The following is a 21,271-nucleotide window of genomic DNA, read 5'->3' as shown; positions in this document are numbered from 1 at the left end:
ATGTCACCCTGCGATGGTAGCCGTTTCGGCTCTAAGTGGATGGATTAGCTGTATTGAGCTATGCTCGCTTAGGGTGAGAGTTTACTCTGTGTCACAGGCTCCATCGATGCTGGCCAAGCGGTGGAAACAGTCTGCTGACTGTCACACCACAGATTTGATGTTGCTTTCTCAAGGTCTACTTCTCTACATATAAGCTACCATGGTTTATTATTCATTAAACCTCGCAACACCTCGTCATTTCTGTGGCTCTTTAAAATTCTCCACGCTCACTCGCGGCGTCTTGAAGAGAAAGACTGCTTGACTTTCATAGCGAGCTATAACAGAAAAGGCAAGGGCATAGCACTGACTGTTTTATAGAGCTGTGACTAATGAGCCGGGGGACCAGGGAGCACCGGCACCATTATCAACACGATCGTTCGTAATCAGCATCTTTATCAGTTGTATATGATGCGACATGACAGTGTTCCACTTACATGATAATCAAGTCAAAACTGGCCAAGGCAGGATTACGAATGCACGTGAGACCGCGGCCACAAAAAAAAAATGCTTCTTTTGATGCGGGAGAGTGGAATATGCAATGACAGAAGAGCCGACATCAGCCGAAAAACACAGAAACAGCCTGACTTCTAACGGGCTAGCTAGGTCAGGCGCGTTGATGCCTCTGTGTTTCTATGTATGAAGTGGAGGGATGGTGAAGACTTGCTTGTTGTGACAGAGCGCATCAAAGAGTGAACATCCATCCCCGTGTCTCGGCACTGTAACTGGGACTGATATTGTTGCTGTTATGAGGACATGTTGATTGGCATGTATGGAGAAACTATTCATTTATATTGTTATTATTTTTGTTGCTGAAAGTACAAATTAGTACACTGCAATCACACAGTTGATTTGATGGTGCACTCAATCTGGTAGCCATTGTTTTGGATGATTCATCAACGCTAACTGACCTAATACATAACCAACAATTTATAACCAGAAATTAATCGATGATAACCGTCATCCCAAATTTTCATTTGAATTTAGTCGCATGCGTTTGAAGTAACTTTTTTTAATCTTCCAGCAAGAAAAAAAAATACCATATTTTCTGGAGTATAAGGCACACCCAAAATCTTTGATTTTCTTCAATAATAATACCTTATACGCAGGTGCACCTTATACTGTATGTGAAGTAATATTGAGCCACAACAGATCTCGCACCTACTGTCAGCAGACACCAAATTCATTCCCAGTAGAAGAAGTACTGCATAACCCGTCTCTACTGTAGTGCCTTATAATGTGGTGTACCTTATATTTGGAAAACTTGTATATATTTATGTATTATATTTGGATTTTTTTTCATTCATTGAAGGTGCGTCTTATCGTCCAGTAAGCCTTACATATGGAAAAATACACCATTCATTGGGGGTGCGCCTTATACTCCAGTGCGTCTTACACAAATATGTTAACTAATTTTAATACAGTAAAGTCTCGTTATATCGATATCGGATATATCGATAGTCCCGGTTATATCGATACTATTTCTATGCACGCACGGAGAAAATTACATGCAAACAGGGTCGGATATATCGATAGTCCCGGTTATATAGATATTTTTTCGGACTCCCTTGAATATCGATATAACGAGACTTTACTGTATGTAGAAGTGAAAGGTGTTAAATACAATGTGTGGCCATGTTTTCAAACAAATTGGTTTGACCACCAGACAAATCTGAAGTGAAACAATAAAGCTATGGCACAAAGGCACATTTTCAGACTCCACAGACTACTGTATAACCAATAACAAAAAATTGAGGGCGGAACATGACATATTCATACCTGGACGGCCACCACGGATAGCACCTCCACTGAGATCCTGTTGAATTCATCAAAACAGCCCCATGTGCCAGTCTGAGCCAGACCTTTGTAGATGTTTCCGCAGGACTGATTGACAGATGAAAAAGAGAGCATGAATATTCAAATGGACCATTAGAATAGACGCAGCGTGCAATCAAGGCCATAAAAATATAGAGATTTCAGTCCTCTGTGTTACAAATATATTGTATTAAATGTATTTTGAACAGCCGCCCTCATTTCAAGCTCATAACTCCAGACCCATTTAACTGTATTTTATTTATTGTATTCTATTTGTGATTGTATTTTATTTATTATAGTTCCTATGCTTGTCTGTGACTGTAAAGTGTCCTTGAGAGCTTTGAAAGGCGCTTAAAATGAAATGTGTTATTATTATTATTATCTATAATTTAGGAATTTTTTTTTTTTTTCTGATGAAAGAAGAGAGTCTAAGGTTTCTGACGCTGCATTGAACGTATATGTAGTCGTATAACACAATATACTGTGGGTCCTGCAATTGGAGTGAAAATGACAAAAACCCTGGCACTGGAGTGGACACATTCTTGCACATCGTCTGGCAGTGAATGAGTTAAAATAATACTAATTATTATTGTCATCATTATTATAATTATCATTATTATCATTAGCATAATTATTACATCATCATTATCATAATTGTAAATTCTCCACTGCGAGACTAATAAAGGCAAATCCAATCATTAGTAGTAGTAGTAGTTGTAGTAGTAGTAGTAGTAGTAGTAGTAGGAGTAGGAGTATTAATATTATTATATGATTATATTATTATATCATTATATCATTATTATATTACAGTGGAACGGATTAGGGAATTTACATGGAAAACGCGACTTGACTTACAAATGTTCTTGAACTAATTCATTTCCTAGAGTAACTAAAGTAGAGTAACTCCCCATTGCATTACACTTGGTCTTTAACTAAGGGTGCCACATAGAGTGCTTAGTTGAGCTTCATTGTTTCCCCCTTCATGACTCTCAGTATAGCAGGAACCTTCAAGTTAGCTTATTTTTGATATTATAACTTCAATTCATTGCTGGATTACATAAACAAATGGACAATATACACCCTATCATAAAACAACTTCCCACCCACATTTCACTTTTTTTCCCTTCTTTCCAAGCATCAACTTTCTGAGTTATGAATGGTCCTCTAGGGAGTCGCTGGAGCAAGATGAAGGAGGCAGCTGACTTCTCTCCAATTACAAGTCAAAAGGAATCCTTCCCCGACGCAAAACAGAGCTGACCGGAGGATTGATTCAACATGTGAGCGCAATGAGAATGCGGATGTGAGTGCATAAGTGAAAATGAGCAACAATGTGCGGCTGGGATAACCGTTGGTAGAGCTTGTGTTCCTCCTGGAGTATATTAGCACTTCTTTTTTTTTCGACACCTGGCTCTGATGTGTATAGCCAGGGGTGCTGTATGCCTCGATACTGTAATGATGCACCTGTCTGGGGGAAGCGGGAGGTAACGGCATTGCGAGATTATATTGACCACTCTATATGCGGAAGGTGTTCAAGAGTATACATGAGTGAATAATAAATCAGGTTGAGGACGAGGTGGAGGGGAGGGCATTTTGACAAGGCTGAGTGAAGAAATAACTGTCAGGTTGGAGCAAATCAGCCATACTTCCAGAGGAAAAAAAAAATCGGAGAAAGAGGGAAGATGAAAAGAGAAGGGCGGGGAAGATGGTTGACACCTTGAATGACAAATGCATTCCATAATGTTGATAGACATAATGATGGAAAGCTATAGCGTAGTTTGGCGGGGGAAACGGGCACTCGAGTTGTCGGGGTAATTCGCTATACGAACATCTTTAAACATCTTTTTGCATTACAGTAGAGTCTCGTTATATCGATATCGGATATATCGATAGTCCCGGTTATATCGATACTATTTCTATGCACGCACGGAGAAAATTACATGCAAACAGGGTCGGATATATCGATAGTCCCGGTTATATCGATATTTTTTCGGACTCCCTTGAATATCGATATAACAAGACTTTACTGTATTTTGTTTTTCTTGGACTTCCTGATACGTCATATCCTGCCTGCCTTCACATGATGTCACATCCTGTTACGTCACATCCTGTCCGTCTTACATAAATGCTCTTCAAGCGCCTCTATCGCTCTCTTCCTCTCTGTCTCTCCTCAACTGACCTCACAATGTCCCTGCTGTCTACAAGATTAACTTATTCTGTTCTTGCTGATTTCACCATCCCACTTCTAACACCCTGAAAAAAGCGATGAACCAGAAACGAATGATTACTTTTAACCCGTCACGAGTTCACACGTAAAAGCCGCAGCGTGTGGAGTTTTTCCACTTACTTTGTAGTCCATTTGCTCCGAACAATTAAATACGTAGACCATGATGCCAAGCGCTCGTCCCAAATCTTTGGTTGTCTCTGTTTTCCCTGTTCCAGCGGGTCCTGCCGGAGCTCCGCTCATTGTCAGGTGCAGGGACTGAGTCAAGGTGATGTAACATCTAAATGGGAAGCAAAAAGGCAATTTACCGCAAAATATCCGAAAAAAAAACACTGGACTGATTAACTGAGCGCTCTTTGAGCGCTAACAAATAAGAGCAGTCGTAGCACTTTGCTGCAAATTATCTCTAGGGTTGTCGAGTTACCACAAGGGGGAATGAAGCAAGTCAGTTACGTATGTGTCTGCTTGAATGTGTCACGGTTTGCCAGGTGGTGATGGTGGTGGAGCCCAAAAAAACAGGCAGGAGGGAGCAGCAGGGTGTATTTGACAAATTGTATTAAAATAAAGTCACCAGGAGCAAAATCTCAAACAACAAAATCATCGGAACAAAAAGGTAAAAAAAAAAAAAAGCTCAAATTACATTGCAGACATCACGTCAGTCCAAATAACAAACCCCTGGCGTTTGTATTCTTATGAGCAGAAAAAATTCCCTGCGTTCGCCAAGCAGTCATTGGACATAACCTCATTATATGATAATAGAATGAGCTTCTGTGCTCTTTGATTAACATACAGGATGATTAGCAATAGCCGTGATTTCTCCTCCAACGCGACCTGCCGGGACTAACAAACAGTGGACCAATTACATGTCAATAAAAGCAGCAGCAGAATGAATGTGAAACGATAGAGACAATCAAGGCATGATCGATCCGGGTGATAAACACAATCAATTGCTTGGTTTTGATAGCGGTGGAGCAGGCATTTTAATGAGTTGCTGGTTTAAAAAAAAAGATATATGGAAGAAGGAGAGGGGAGTTCATATTGAAAGGCATCAACGGAGACAGAAAATGGGAGAAGACAAATGACCCCATCTGGAGACAGTGTATCAACCAAATACGAGTGCCAAAAGGCTTTGCAGCAGTCTCACAAAATATGTGTGGAAATCTCCCATTCTGTCATCTCAGAAAGGAGGACTTTTGGTTGCTTTTAAAAATCCATTCCCAAAAGAAAACAATGTGATATCAGTCATGGCTTTGAATTATCATTCTACCCCTGGGTTTCTCTGCATTTGCTTTGTATGTACAGTGGTAACTCTATCGATGAAAATGTTTCTTCAGCTGTCATATGTAATTTTTTGAAGGTGACATTTCGCTCCTCATCCGAAAAGCTTAGTCAGCGAACTAAAGTTGTGCTGGTAGCTCTGACCCTGTATACTGTATATCCCTAAAGTACAGAGGTGGCAGACCTCTGCTTTGATAGGTCCTTGCTCTAAGGTTGTGGGAGCAGTGAATTACTCCTTGAAGCTAATATAACTTTTTTTGTTCTGTCTGATTATGTCCTGTGACTGGCCCTGATTTCCCCATTCGCTCTGGTATCCAGGGAAGTACAGATCACGGCTGAATAAAATTTTTCATTGATAGACCACTCCTGTACGACGTAGGGCTTATACAGACAAAGTGATAACTCTACTTAGTAAATGAAATATTTCTATAACATCGATGGAAAGGTTTCTTCAGCCGTCATCTGTACTTCTCTGAAGGTGTTGGACATTTCGCTTATTATCCAAGATGCTTTTTCAGCGAACTAAAGTCTTACTGGTAGTTTCGGCCCTATACATATCCCTACTGTACAGACATGGTGCTGCCGGACTCTGCTTTGATAGGTCCCTGCCCTCAGGTGGGGGGGAGCAGAAGACTACTCCCTCACTGATTGCTCCTATTGTCCTGACTAACGACTGGCCTAATTGCCCTATTTACTCTGGTATCCCCTCATCAGCATTACTAATCCTATGTTGCCTAAGCAGGCTGTTGTACGAACGATCCAAATTGAATCTCACACCACCATATCGGTTTAATAAAGGATTAAGCTGTTTTATGAAAATCGCTTCTTTTACGACCCTTTCAAACCATCTATGTTCTTTCGCTAAGATTTTAACCTCATTGTCGTCAAATGAAAAACAAAGTAATGTAGTTTATTCAATACCTTGTAAGAATGAAAATTGTAAAGAGCTATACATTGGGGAGACTAAACGGATTCAAAATCTACATTTCAGCAATAATACTAGTGGGTCTCAATCGGCAGTACAGATGCACCTAAAAGCTAGCAACCACTCATAAATAGGGCCGATACTACCAGTAAGACTTTAGTTCGCTGAAGAAGCAGCTTGGATAAGAAGTGAAAGGTCCGACACCTTCAAAGAAGTACAGATGACGGCTGAAGAAACCTTTTCATCGATGGACCACTCCTGTACGAGTTTACACAGACGTATTTCTAAGTGTAAGTCAAGGCGCCTTTTCCATGTAAATGCCCTAATCCGTTCCACTGTACATATTACTAACTCACTCACTGACAGACGTGCAAAAATGTGTCCACTACAGTGCCAGGGTTTTTGTCATTGTCACTCAAATTCCAGGACCCGCAGAATATTTGAGTTTAAGGAATACATAAATATTCAATGCAGCGTAAGAACTCTCTATTTTCATCAGAGAAAAACTGTTGATTTCGAGCTTACTTGGTTGTGGCGTTATCTGCATTGAAAGTGGGGGCAGCTATACAAAAGGTACATACTGCGAAATCGTGGGAGAGAAAAACATTGCCAGAAGTCTGACTGAAGCTTGAAACGGTAATTCCGAAATTATATGGATTTGGAGTTATATGAGCTTGAAATGAGGGTGGCTGTCCAAAACACAATGCAATACATACATATTGGTTTATATAGCGCTTTAGACATTTGAAGCTGGAAAAAATGCTAACATGAAAAAAAATGGAAATGCTTCCCCTTCTGGAAGGGAAAAAACATTGCCAGAACAAATTCGGAAATGGCAGTGACTGAGTTAAAATATTCTTGACATGACTGCCATTTTCAAACTGGGGTTGTAAATTAGGTGTTCATATTTTTCCTGCTGTTTTAGTTGAAGAAAATGATTCATTTACTTTAACCCCTTTGAGGAACGGCAGTTACGACAGTGGACGGGTTATCACGGGTATACAAAAGGCTTAAAGGACAACAGACGTCACCGGACAAGTTGTGTCCATAAATTGTAAAATGGCTTCAAATGACTTCTACTGAGCGTATTTTACAAAGATTCCACCGCATATAGCTATATTTTACGTTTTAAGACTCGCGCTGAATATTCAGGAACTCTTGTTTTTGAGTGGGTGACGAGTCCGTACGTGACGTCACGAAAGGACCGCCCTTCACCGTAAAAAAGACGCATTGTAGCTGTCCTTTCATCACGTCAATGTATTTTGCTGTACCTGTTTGGTCTGGGGACCTCGTGTTGCACCCAAAAGCCACCAGAAGGCCAGAAGAGGGCGTCCATATAAGGAATTTATCAGCCTGTGGAAACGGAGGTGGCCACAGGAGGTCGCCATTTTGTGCCTCTTTTTTTTGGGTGAGAGATTTTCCCCCAATGTTGCCTCAAAATGGCAAAAATAAATTCTTTAATCGATTGCAAACATGTATGCTTTCCTCTTCAGAACTATTTGAATCATATTCATAACTGGATGTGTAACAAGAAAGCATATTCTCCGAATCTGAAGCCATTGTTTTGATTCACTAGCAATGCAAGACGTCTTGGCGTGATGTCACGAACAAGGGGGCAGGACCTTCTGAAACTCGCCATGATCGAGGTCATTTTGAAGTAGTTTTGGGACACTTTAACTAATTTTTAGGAAACAAAAAAATGGTGTTGGTTGTCCTTTAAAAATCAAACCGTTTCAGGGAATTGTAGGAAGAAATATTGGTTTCGGACCTGGTTAAACACTTGTTCCTCATTTGATATGTTGTGAGACATTGTTAAGAGAATCAATGACCCCCTCCACCGAGATAATTATCGTGCAGCCACAACAACGCAAAATGAAAGCGGTTTGAGCAAATGCGGTCAAAAAAGGTTGTTCGCACTCATCAGTATTCGTGAAATGGCTCTTGGTTTCAAGAAGGGTAGTGAGCGCCGCTTTCGGTGATAGCGTAGTCATGTTTAATAATGAGATGCTTTTGTTTGACAGTGTGAAAACTATTAAACACAAACAATTCCAGTTTTCAACTGACATTTTCTCTCGGGAGGGTTTAAGGGGTTGGGCGGAGGGGGATTAATACTGAGAGAAAAAATGACAGAGTCACCCAAATTCTTAATACAGTAAAGTCTCGTTATATCGATATTCTCGGGAGTCGGAAAAAATATCGATATAACCAGACTATCGATATATCCGATCCTGCGGCATGTACATTTTCTCCTTGCGTTCATAGAAATAGTATCGTAATAAGCAGTACTATCGATATAACCGATATAACGAGACTTTACTGTATTAAATTTAAAGGTCGCCATGAAGCAAAATGCATCTTTTTTTGGCCATAGGCTCAAATTCTACAAAACAAATAAATGATTGTGTTTGGATACTTATTTCTGTATTACCAGATATTATTGTGTGGTATTTACATCAAGAACAAACAACTCAAGACATAGCATCTTTTTTTTTTTTTGTGACGCCACATGTTTTTTTTCCCAAGAGAACAAAAGTATTGAAACACGTGACTGATCAGTGTTAAGAGTTAGTTTGGGTGTTTTTTGACTGACTGCTTAATTTTACTTTGGGCTTTTGGTCTGACTTGTGAAAATTAGATGTGCTGTTTAGCAAACATCAAGAACCGAAGGTGCTGTCGATGGGAGGGAAAGCAAACCATTTTGAAGGTGAGACAAGAGGGAGAAAAAAAAAAAAATCGATTACAGCCGCAGTATCAACTTTGTTTGGGCATGGCTGATACACGTATTTGGAATGGTGTGAAAATTTCCCTAGCAATAGAATTTTAAAAAATGCTTCTGAGCTGTGAATTATATACTATACTATATTACTATATTGCACTTTCACAACAGCTGCAGCTGTAACAAAGCTCTTAATAAACCAACTAAAGTCAAGTAAACTAATAAACACAACACCCAAATAAAACACAAACAGTTGCTCAAACTTCCCCCCTTCATATGCGGTGTTTAAAGGACAACCGACACATTCTTTTTGTTTCCTAACTGACATCACAAAAACGTTTTATAGCATCTAAAATACCCAAAACATGCAGGCTGATATTTTTTGTCAAATGCAAAACACCAATAAAAAGTGTCCAAAATCTGCCAAAAATTGAGCTGCGAATTGGGCATTTTCAGAAAGCCCCCCCCCCCGTTCGTGACGTCACGCTAAGACATCTTGCATTGCTGCAGAATCAAAACAATGGCTTCAGATTCTGAGAATATGCTTTCTTGTTACACATCCAGTTATGAATATGATTCTAATAGTTCTGAAGAGGAAAGCATACATGTTTGCAATCGATTAAAGAATTTATTCCGTGCCATTATGAGGCCACATTAAGGGGAGATGTCTCAACGAAAAAAAAGGCACAAAATGGTGACCCCCTGTGGCCACCTCTGTTTCCACAGGAAAATACGCTTTAAAATACGCTCAGTAGAAGTCATTTGAAGCCATTTTACAAATAATGGACACAACTTGTCAGGAGGCGTCGGTTATCCTTTAAAGCGCTATATAAATCAAAATGTATTGCTTATTGTATTGTATTTTGTACATATTCCCCCATTTCAAGATAAGATAACTCCAGATTCATGTAACTAAGGAATTAACTATTTTTTTCTGATGTAAGAAGAGAGTCTAAGGTTTATTACGGTGCATTGAATGTTTATGTAGTCCTAAAATTCAATGTTCAGTTCGAATTCGAGTGACAGTGACAAAAACTCTGGCACTGGGGTGGACACATGTCTGGCAGTGAATGAGTTAATGTCCTGAAGGTACATTAAATATAATCCCATTCAGTGGGTGTACTGCATGTTCCGTGTAGTCCAAAGACTTGATGATTTGGGAAATGCTCCGTTTCCCCTGCAATGCGGCAAACACGTGTTTTAGCTGCTTCTCAACTTTTTTTTATCTCTCAAAAAGTCCCTTCATCCATGATCAATTCTCAAAATGAACACCGCGGCTCCCAGCGAGGGCACGTAGCATATGGTGAATTCTCGCAACACTGCCTGCTGATCTGGTCATCAAAGCCCATTGTTTCTGATTCATTCTGGCTTCAAATGGAATACCGGGTCAATCTGACTGATCTGGATATGCATAATCACACTCTTTCGTTTGCCAACTGGCTCTCAGAGGTAGGTATTTATCTCAGTGTTGTTAAAACTTTATCAGGAATCCTGTAAAAACATGTGCTGGGGAACAAACAAAATGCTGGGCAAGTCCCCTCCACAGGTGAGTCAATCCAAAAGATTTTGCTTGTCATGGATGTCAGTTGTGATCCATAAAAAGCTTATTATTGGAATCTTGTTTTTTTGTTGTTGTTGGTGCCTTAGAGGACAACTGACGGCAAGTTGTGTCCATAATTTGTAAAATCACTTCAAATGACTTCTACTGAGACTCACGCTAAATATTCAGGTCTTGTTTTCGAGTTGAAGTCTTGTTTTCGAGTTGATGACGATGCCGTGACGTGACGTCACGTAAGGAACGCCCCTGACCGAGAAAGCGACACGCAATGTATTTTGGGAGTACCCAAAATTCATGATTTAAAATTCATGATGTTTTCAGACCAAACAAAGTATTGTTTGGTCTGAAAACATCATGTTGATCCGTGTTGATGGCGAAATTAGAAGAAAAAACACAAATAACGCGATGGTGAATCGTTGTATGTCACACCAACACTACCAATTGCGGTAACACCATAAAAGTGGATGCAATTTTTAGCAGACAAATCAGCCCATTTCCAACGGAGCTTGTGCACCATCTTGGGCATTTTCGGGGAGCTACAGATGGCGCGAACTGATACGGGAGGACTTCTTCAATCGATTGCAAACATTTATGCTTTCCTCTTCAGAACTATTTGAATCATATTCATAAGTGGATGAGTAACAAGAAAGCATCTACTCCAAATCTGAACTCTCTGAAGCCATTGTTTTGTATCTGGAGTATCCTGGCGATACGTCACGAAAAAGGCGGCGAGACCTTCTCAAACTGGCCATTTCCAGTTTCATTTTGAAGTAGTTTTGGGACACTTTAAGTCATTTTTATTGGTGTTTTGCATTTGACTAAAAATATTAGCTGCCGTGTTTTGGGTACTTTAGATGCTATAAAACGTTTTTCTGATGTCAGTTAGGAAACAAAAAAAGTGTGTTGTCCTTTAAAATAGAGCAAATCCCCCCGCAAAAAAAAACACAAAAAAAAACATTTACAAATGAAAAAGAAATTGCAACAGCAACAGGAAAATTGCATCATCAACAAGACGAGCAGCCCAATATTGATCAGAGCGCCAGTTAATGTCAGATATACCGCATTTTCCGGTGTATAAGGCACACCAAAAGCCCATTTTCCTCAAAAGATAAAATGATAAAAATGACCCATATTTCCTATAATGTGAATCAGAGATTGCTAGCAGCATTTATCATCACTGGGAAAGCAGGTACTTTTCAGATTAAGGACTCAAGATACCGTATTTTCCGGTGTATTAGGCGCCCCCAAAAGCCTTCATTTTCCTCAATTGATGACCCTGCGCATTATACGCAGGTGCACCTTATATGTGAAGTCATATTGATCCACAACAGGTCTCAAAATTACTTTCAGCAGCCACCATTTCCACCTGTGGAAGAACTAGTGCGTAATCCCAAACTCAACTGTAGCGCCTTATGAAGTGGTTTACCTTATATTTGGAATCTTTTATATATTTATATATTATATTTGGAACATTTTTTTCATTCATGCGCCTTATGCCATAAGATGTGCCTTATAGTCCCGTGCACCTTATACAGGTAACATCCGACTTGCGACCGACTCGACTTACGACCACGACCTCCAGACCTTTGTTTTTAACATTTTAAAAGGGAGAGTTTGCAAGTCATTTACCCTCCGAGTCTCTATTCAACATTTTGAATGGGGTTCGACTTACGACCATTTGGACTTACGACCATTTGGTCTAAATGGGACTCGGTCGTAAGTCGGGTGTTACCTGTATATGGAAAAAGTTTGATAACACACCATTCGTTGAAGGTGTGCCTTATACTCCAGTGTGCCTTATACACCGGAAAATATGGTAATTGCAAATGTACAGAATGCTGAGATTAAAAAAAAACTTTCAGTGCATTTATTCAGAAATGGAAGTCACTTGGAAAACAAACAAACAAAAAAAAAATTGCACAGCCGTTTGTCAACCGTGCCCAAATTCATATTTATGTCAGAAACTATCATGTCAGTACAGCTGTGATAGCGTGAATACATGAAAAAAAAAACAAATGTACCTGTCTGTGAGAGGTGTGATGACAAGCCGTGGCGTGTTGCCCAGGTACTCATAGGAGTAGCGAAATTGGGCATCACAGATATTTGCAAAACAATGCCTCTCCTTGTCATCCCAACGGTGCCTCAGCTGTGAAAGCCACACAAACGCCTGAGAATTCTCCACCTGGAAAAAAACACACAAAAAAAACAAGTGAAAAGGCTCAAATTGTTGGAAATAAATCGTAAATATGATTTTATTCGCCATCTCTAATTATGTCTCTTGTGACATATTGTACCTTCCATTATTTTAATGGGTGCATTATTCACAACTGGTGTAAGATTAACCCTTTGGGTCACTACTAGTGGACAGTTTATTATGTTATCAGGTTACATGTTGCATCAAAGTATTCATTTCATACGTTTTATGAGACAGAAGCATCTCAATTATGTATTAACTCATTCACTGCCAGACAATGTGCAAAAATGTGTCCACCTCAGTGCCAGGGACTTTTGTCATTTCCACTCAAATTGCAGACGCCACAGAATACAGTGAGACCTCAACTTACAAACACCTCAACTTACAAACTTTTTGTCTTACAAACGTCAAATTTATGAAAATTAAACCTTATAATAAGCACTATTTTCATAATACACACCCACCACGGCTGGCGGAGTGATCTTCGGCGGAAGCACACGACCGAACAGCACCAGCGGTTAAGTTACCAACAGTCCTTATGGAAGGTGACTCTCCTTCCATAAGCCATCAACGACCATCAAAAAGGTAAATAAAACTTTATTTTACAGCACAGTTTATTTCTTCAATTACAGTCGTCATGTAATGCGCCTCTCTTTCCAAACAGCAATTCCCTTTGACCTTCGACCTCCAACACCATTCCATCAAGCCATAAATGACCATCACAAATGTAAATAAAGTGACTTTATGATACAATGCAGTGTATTTCTTTCAGTACAATACAATAGCACATTTATTATACATAGCATAAGGTATGTTGTGTGTAGTTTTAAGGCTTATTTAGTTGAAAAGTATATTTTATGGAAACCCGGGAACGGATTATTCCCATTTTAATGGTTTCCCATGGGATTTTTTTTTTGAGATACACACGTTTCGCCTTACACACTCTGTCTGGGAACCAAACAAGTTCGTAAGTTGAGGTCTCACTGTATTGAGTTTTAGGACTACATAAACATTTAATTCAGCGTAAGAAAGCTTAGAATATCTTCTTTCATCCCAAAACAAAATTCATTCCTAAATTATATGGGTTTGGAGTTATCTGAGCTTGAAATCGGGGGTGTCTGTATAACATACAATCAAATACATACATATTGATTTATATAGCACTTTAATAATCATAATAATAATAATAATAATAATACATTTCATTTATAAGCACCTTTCAAAACTCTCAAGGTCACTTTACAGTAACAGGATACGTTTTTCTGTGGGTGACTTAGTATTGTGATATTGTCCGTCTACATGTGTTGCGTCTCCGTTTGTGTTACTACTACTACTACTACTACTACTAATAATAATAATAATAATAATATACTAGTAATACTACTATTCCTACTCCTACTGCTACTACTACTACTACTACTATTACTACTACTCCTACTACTCATAATAATAATAATAATAATAATAATAATAATAATACTTGAGTGATAATAATAATGAGCAATCATCTATGCACTTCCGGGTTCAGTGAACGCTGGCGCATGTGGTTGCCGCTGCTAACAGCTGAAGCTGTAAAAAAAAAAAAAAAAACGCTAACAGGGACAAAAAGCAACTACTGTCCCCTCGTGCAAGGGAAAAACATTGCCAGAGGTCTGGCCAGCGTTTTATCGGCATCCTTCACAAGACAAACCAACAAATTTGAGAATGCCGCTCCACGTTATGCTTTTGGATTTGATTTGCCTTTAATAGTCTCACAGTGGATAAATTTACGTTCCACAGCAGCAAAGTTATGAAAGGAAAATGAAAGGAAAGAAAGAAGTAGAAAAACAACATACATGAGCTGCTGGAAAGGCAGCCCATTTCGCGGCACCATCTTTATGTCAAAAGAGCAAAAAAAACTAAATAACAAATAATATGACAACACAAAGACACAAACAGAGATTTTTCAATGCCTGAATAAATTCGAGAATGGCAGTGAATGAGTTATGAGATGAAATATAGAAAGAAAAAGCTCTCATGTTAATGCCTGAACAAAATTCAGTCAAGTGCGTCTTGGATTCTATGCTTTGGGACCACTGTCTTCTATGGCCTTGAACCTCAAAAACGAAAGAAATGACAACAGCCTTGCATATGTAAATTCAAAAAAAAAAAAACATTGCAAAAAGTCTCATTTTCACCTCGTGCGCAATCATCTTGGCAACAACATCTCTGGCGTGGACGTCGATCGTACAGATGGTCATGACCTTCTGGCGATCTCCAGGAGAAAGCTGGCCGATCAGCATGGAAATGAGGGTGTTTAACTGAGACACCTGTTTCTTATAATACTCTTTGAGAGCACCGTCGTTGCCTTCTTCCAGGCGGGTAAAAGCCATTCCCACGTCGCATGTCCACCAGATCTGAGTGCAGGTAAGTGCTACCTGAAAGCAGATGTGAAAACATGATCGCTGTTTGTTTGATAAGTTCGTCTGTTTGTTTTTTTTAATAACAAAAGCAATTCAAGGTGAAAATTAAGTGAGAGGTTTGCCAAAAATAGGCAGCATTTATTTGAACATTATGGATGTCCATATGCTTCGGGCATAAAAAAAAAATATGCTTTTACAGATTCTTTTCATTGCGGTCAAAATTAATAGCACCCAGTATTGTTTTTTTTTCTCTAATGAATCTTTTGGGAAGCATAAATGCTACCACAGCTTTCATTTGACCCAACATGCTCTAAATATAAAAAAAAAATATGTTGTCTACCACTTGGGATAAGAGCATTGATGTATGTATGTCACAGCTGGAAAAAAATGTCACCTGATTAACATAAGTGAAGAAATTTGTATTAATAAATTATCCCATCCTGAATTTTAAAATAGGCCAAAGAAAAGGGCAGAAGTGTTCTTGTTAGTAAAGGATGCAAATTAATCGCATCATAAAATATTCGTTAACTCATTTTGTTTTACGCCGGTGGTGTCGGTGGTTGGGGGTCATGTAATTAACTCGTGAAGGCATTTCTATTTAGGGGTCGGCATTAAAATGGTAAGCGTGATCAGCTCTGCATTTGCATGACCGGTTTATAGATTGGTGCGAAGATTTACGCATTCCATGTCGGGTAGACGCTCATTATTGGATGAGGAATATTTGTTGTTCTGCTTATGCCAATGTTAACTCATTCGCTGCCATTCCCAAAATTTATTCGAGTTTGTTTTTTTCTTGTGGAGCGATGATGATAAAGCGTTGGTCATACCTCTTGTATATCTGAACAAAATATTTCTCTCTCTCCATTATGAGTGATTAAAAATTCCCCATTGTGGGAATATGAAAGGCTTTATTTTTATTATTATTATTATTATTATTATTATTATTGTTATTATTATTATTATTATGACAGTAAAGTCTCGTTATATCGATATTCAAGGGAGTCCGAAAAAATATCGATATAACCGGGACTATCGATATATCCGACCCTGTTTGCATGTAATTTTCTCCGTGTGTGCATAGAAATAGTATCGATATAACCGGGACTATCAATATATCCGATATCGATATAATGAGACTTTACTGTATTATTATTATTATTATTATTATTATTAAGAATTGGGATGTAAAAGTCAGAAATATGAGTTAAAAGTTGAAATCCTGAATTCAAAGTTGGAATTTTGAGTTTAAAAGTCGGAATTCTGAGTTTAAAAGTCGGACTTCTGAGTTAAAAGTCAGAATTTTGAGTTACAAATCTGAATTCTGAGTTAAAAGTTAGAATTCTGAGTTAAAAGTCGGACTTCGGAGTCCAAAATCGGAATTCTGAGTAAAAAGTGGGAATTTTGAGTAAATGTGTGTCTGTTACTTCCGGGTTGAGTGAACGCTGGCGCCTCTGGCTGCCGCTGCTCACCCGAAGAAAAACATTTTTGGTCTTATCCTGAGACTGTAAAGTGTCCTGAAAGGAGCTGAGAAATTGAATGCATTATTATTATTATTATTATTATTTATTATTATTATTATTATTATTAGATGGAGGTTACTGATTCGCTGTGGCGATCCCTTGAAGGGAAAAGCCAAAAGGAAAAGAAGATTATTATTATTATTATTATTATTATTATTATTATTATTATTATTATTATTATTATTGTTGCAATGTTTTTCCCTTCCAGAATGGGCCAACATGTGCCTGATTGTTAGCGCTGTGTTCCATCCAGCTTCATCTGCTGATAAAGAGCTATATAAATCACTAGGTATGTATTATTTTGTATTTTGTACAGCCACCCCCATTTCAAGCTCAGATAACTCCAGACCCATATAACTTCCTCCATCATCTCATCAACAGAATATCTTACCAAAAACAAATCTTTGCAAAAGGCAGAACATTTGAGACACCAAAAGTAAAGGATGCTATGAGACAGTGCAAGTGTATTTCATTTTATGTGGTCATTTTTACCTGAGCTGGATAATCAAATAACCATTGCTCTCTGGGTTTATCCTCATAGGTGGCCACAGATTCAGTCATCTCATGACGAACAGTGGAACGCATGCTTTCTAGAATCTGGTTCAACCACACCTCCACCTTATACACCACACACACAAACGAAAAGCACAAGAAAAACTTAATACAGTAAAGTCTCGTTATATCGATATCGGATATATCGATAGTCCCGGTTATATCGATACTATTTCTATGCACGCACGGAGAAAATTACATGCAAACAGGGTCGGATATATCGATAGTCCCGGTTATATCGATATTTTTTCGGAGTCCCTTGAATATCGATATAACGAGACTTTACTGTACCTCATTGATTTTATTGTCTTCAAAATAAACACTAACGAAATATGATATGACCTTCCAGTAATATCACAATATCAGATACAGACAGCCATGTTAAGCTTAGACCATAAATATATGCACCATATTTTCTGCCTTATAACATACAAAGAGCACATGGCATTATAAAGGCCATAAAATCAAAGCGACAATATTGGCTGCAGTTATGCTATGCTTCAACAAGATGGTGCTACGGTAATGGGAATACAATACAATACAGCTTCATATTGTATTATTCTTCTGTTAGTTAGTCAGTTGTCAGCTATATATTTTTGGGGGTATTATCTTTGTTTCATAATAATGACGCTCAGCTCACAAGGTAGCTTTCTACGTGTTGGTGAATGCACATGTCCATTACAGACGCTCCCCAACTTACGAACAAGATGCGTTCGTAATGGTCGTTCGTAAGGTGAATTTGTTCGTAAGTTGCTTCAGTGCTATATTTTGTATGGAATGTATGTTTCAGGCTTATATAAGTATGTTTATGATTTATATAAGTATGTTTAAGGCTTGCATAAGTAACCTGGATTGGTTTGTACTGAAAAATAAACATTTAATAAAATATATGCTCGAACAAGATGTGTACTTGTGCAACTGGAAAGAATAATACATACATACAGTAAAGTCTCGTTGTATCGATATTGAAGGGAGTCCGAAAAAATATCGATATAACCGGGACTATCGATATATCCAACCCTGTTTGCATGTAATTTTCTCAGTGCGTGCATAGAAATAGTATCGATATAACCGGGACTATCGATACATCCGATATCGATATAACGAGACTTTACTGTATATTACTACAAAAATGTTTGTATGTACCGTTGTTTGTAACTTGAATGTTCGTAAGTGGGGGAGTGTCTGTAGTGTCGGGTAGAAAACTTAACTCATAATTAGTTTGTGCTAATAATCGTAGGAACACTAACGGGTAAACAACTCAATGGGGAGTTTTTAAAGAGAACGTGACAAATGCATCGGATTATAGGTCGCACTGTTGGTTTTTGAAAAATAATTAATGCTTTAAAGTGCGCCTTATTATACTATATTTGAGTTCAAGCCACAGCACAGCATTCAGATTGAGGTCAGAACTCTGACTGAGCCACCAGAGAAGGCATATTTTCTTCCGTTGAGGACATTCGCCAGATTCCCATTTGTCCTTTGGGCCGCTGTTCTGTTGCATCACTCATCTTCTGTTAAAGCTTTCATTGGCAGACAGATGGTCCTATGTTCTCCCGCAAAATGCTTTGATAAACTTGATAATTCATTTTTCTCATCAATGACAACAGACCCAAGGGCGGCAAAACAGTTCCAAACCGCAAGGCTCCTCCATCATGCTTTACAGTTTGGGATGAGGTTTTTCTATTGGTGTGACGTGCCTTTTTAGTTTCACACAAAGCAATGTAGAAGCCTTTCAAACAACTCAACCTTGGTTAGATTCGTCCGCACAAAAGATTGCCAGTAGCACGGTGGGAGGCAGAGTTTTAAGAGATAATTTCATCATCTTTTTACAGCGTCATGTACTTTTTAATTACAGATTATAAGATTTTTTTGTTTTTTTGGTGCCAGGAATGGGCAATGGATAGACACTGTGTGCGTGTGTGTTTTAAATAAGGCGAGACATCAAATCAACACCACCAGTCTCATGACATTGATTGGACCCCTGGGTTGGCTGACTCCATTGAGTACTCCTTAGTTTGTATTTTTCCATCCTGCACTGTAAATGCTGACATACTATATGTCCCAAAATCCCCCCCAACCAAAAAAAAAAAAAAAAAATCCCAACCTATAAATCAGTGTTCGTCTAATACAGGGGTGTCAAAGTCATTTTTTGTCGCGGGCCACATTGTAGTTATGGTTTCCTCTCGAGCACACAGCAAATTAATGACTAACTCGTTTTCAAATCTGAAGTCAAGAATAATGACTTTTATTGTGGTTGACATCCAAAAATATGAAATGTTGGCTCAGATTTTAGCAATCATCATGGAATTTAACACGTTTGATTTGCTTTCGCGGGCCGAAAAAAATGATGTGGCGGGCCGGATTTGGCCCGCGGGCCTTGACTTTGACACATGTGGTCTAATAGATTGATTTAGGAGAAGATCAAATCGCAAAAATGCAGGTGTGCGTGTGTGTGTGTATTTGCGCATTGGACAGTTTTTCACATTTATTATTCATTTACAGCTCCAGCGATTGCGTAGTAATTGACTAATCAAATTTTAACTCGCCCTCAAAGCAATTTATAAGACACGAAAACAACATTAGAATTCGATTATACCTGTCCGGAGCAGTCGCATGGTTGATTAAAAGGGACGTACTCTTCTTCTTTGCTATACATGCCCAGAGCTTTCTTAGAAGGTGTCCCCTTTTCATCTGTTTGGAACCGCAGTTTTGCCATGCTGTCAAATAGCTTGGACAGATGCCTTTGGACCTGAAAAAATATCAGACAGCATAAGCTAAGGGCATGGTAGAGATAAGGTTTCAAGTCTTGCAAATGTTTCATCTTATTTTACAAATGAAAAGTTGTGTTGTTTGCTTTCAGGCAGATTTTAAGAAAAAAAAAATGTTTAGAGTTGAGTTTCGACTGGACAGGAGGAATGTCTTGACAGAGTGTAGAATGACAACTGCAAAACCATGAACAACATCGTCCCTGTGTGGAAGCTTTCGGCACTACAGTAAGTTGATGGAACGCTGCTGAGAAACTGTAAAGCTGAAACAATGGAAAATTCTTGTGCAAAAATATGTCATTGTGCCAGGTGAATCAAGGTCAAAGGTTAGGAAGTATTTATTCAGTCATTTATTCATGTCTCTAACTATGTGTATATCTATCTGTCTATTTGTCTATTTAGCTGTATTTATCTATTTATTTCTTTATTTATGTATTTATTCATGCCTTTTTGTCTTTATTTGTGTCTATTTATTATGTACTTATTTCTTTATATGTGTATTTATGTCTTTATTCATCAAAGTCAAAGTCAGCTTTATTATCAAATATGCTAATATGCATGACATACAGCACAGATGAAATTACTGTCCTCTCGGACCCAGCATGCAAGGCACTTATAATTACTTTAACAAACATAAACATGAAAACGCCAATTTGCCGGGAGAGGGGAGCCGCTGCGTTTTCACGCGCCGCCATCTTGTGAAAAAAAAAAAAAATGAAAAAATAACAAATATGACAACACAAAGACACAGAGTCTTTCATTCCTTTCATCACTTTTCTGCTGCTGTGAAATGTAAATTTCTCCACTGTGAGACTAATAAAGGCATATCCAATCCAATCCAATCCAATTCTTCAGGACTTGCTGTACCATGAAGCAGTTCTAGTTCATGTTTTCATTTATGTATTCATTCATTTATTTATTCATTTATCCATTCATTCGTTTATTAATATATGTACTCATGTATTCATTTATTCATTCATCCATCCCTTTATTCATGCATCCATGTATTTGTGTGTGTGTTTATTTATTTATGTGTGTGGTTATTTATTTATTTATTTATTTATTTATTTATTTATTTATTTGTGTTTATTTATTTATTTATTTATGTGTGTTTATTTATTTATTTATTTATTTATTTATTTATTTATTTATGTGTGTATTTATGTATTTATGTGTGTATTTATTTATGTATTTATGTGTGTATTTATTTATGTATTTATGTGTGTATTTATTTATGTATTTATGTGTGTTTATGTATGTATGTATGTATGTATGCCTTTATTTAT

At 38.1% G+C, this 21,271-nt stretch overlaps 1 protein-coding gene across 1 annotated transcript in view; it reads right to left on the bottom strand.

Annotated features, from left to right (window-relative positions):
• dnah9 (dynein, axonemal, heavy chain 9) overlaps nt 1–21,271 on the bottom strand; it is a 163,534-nt gene that overhangs the window by 105,029 nt on the left and 37,234 nt on the right. Inside the window, exons 29-34 of the mRNA XM_089015298.1 lie at nt 19,817–19,969; nt 17,158–17,283; nt 14,921–15,160; nt 12,571–12,731; nt 4,196–4,352; nt 1,816–1,920 (exon numbers count right to left, since the gene is read on the bottom strand). Coding sequence (XP_088871424.1) covers nt 1,816–1,920; nt 4,196–4,352; nt 12,571–12,731; nt 14,921–15,160; nt 17,158–17,283; nt 19,817–19,969 — 942 coding nt within the window. The remainder of the gene's footprint in view (nt 1–1,815; nt 1,921–4,195; nt 4,353–12,570; nt 12,732–14,920; nt 15,161–17,157; nt 17,284–19,816; nt 19,970–21,271) is intronic.

Source organism: Hippocampus bargibanti, linkage group LG15, assembly GCF_051943395.1.
Source record: "Hippocampus bargibanti isolate YZ-2025 linkage group LG15, ASM5194339v1, whole genome shotgun sequence".
In the NCBI taxonomy this organism is placed as follows: Eukaryota; Metazoa; Chordata; class Actinopteri; order Syngnathiformes; family Syngnathidae; genus Hippocampus; species Hippocampus bargibanti.
The sequence above is the reverse complement of the archived record's forward strand: the minus strand, read 5'-3'. Positions and strand labels throughout refer to the sequence as shown.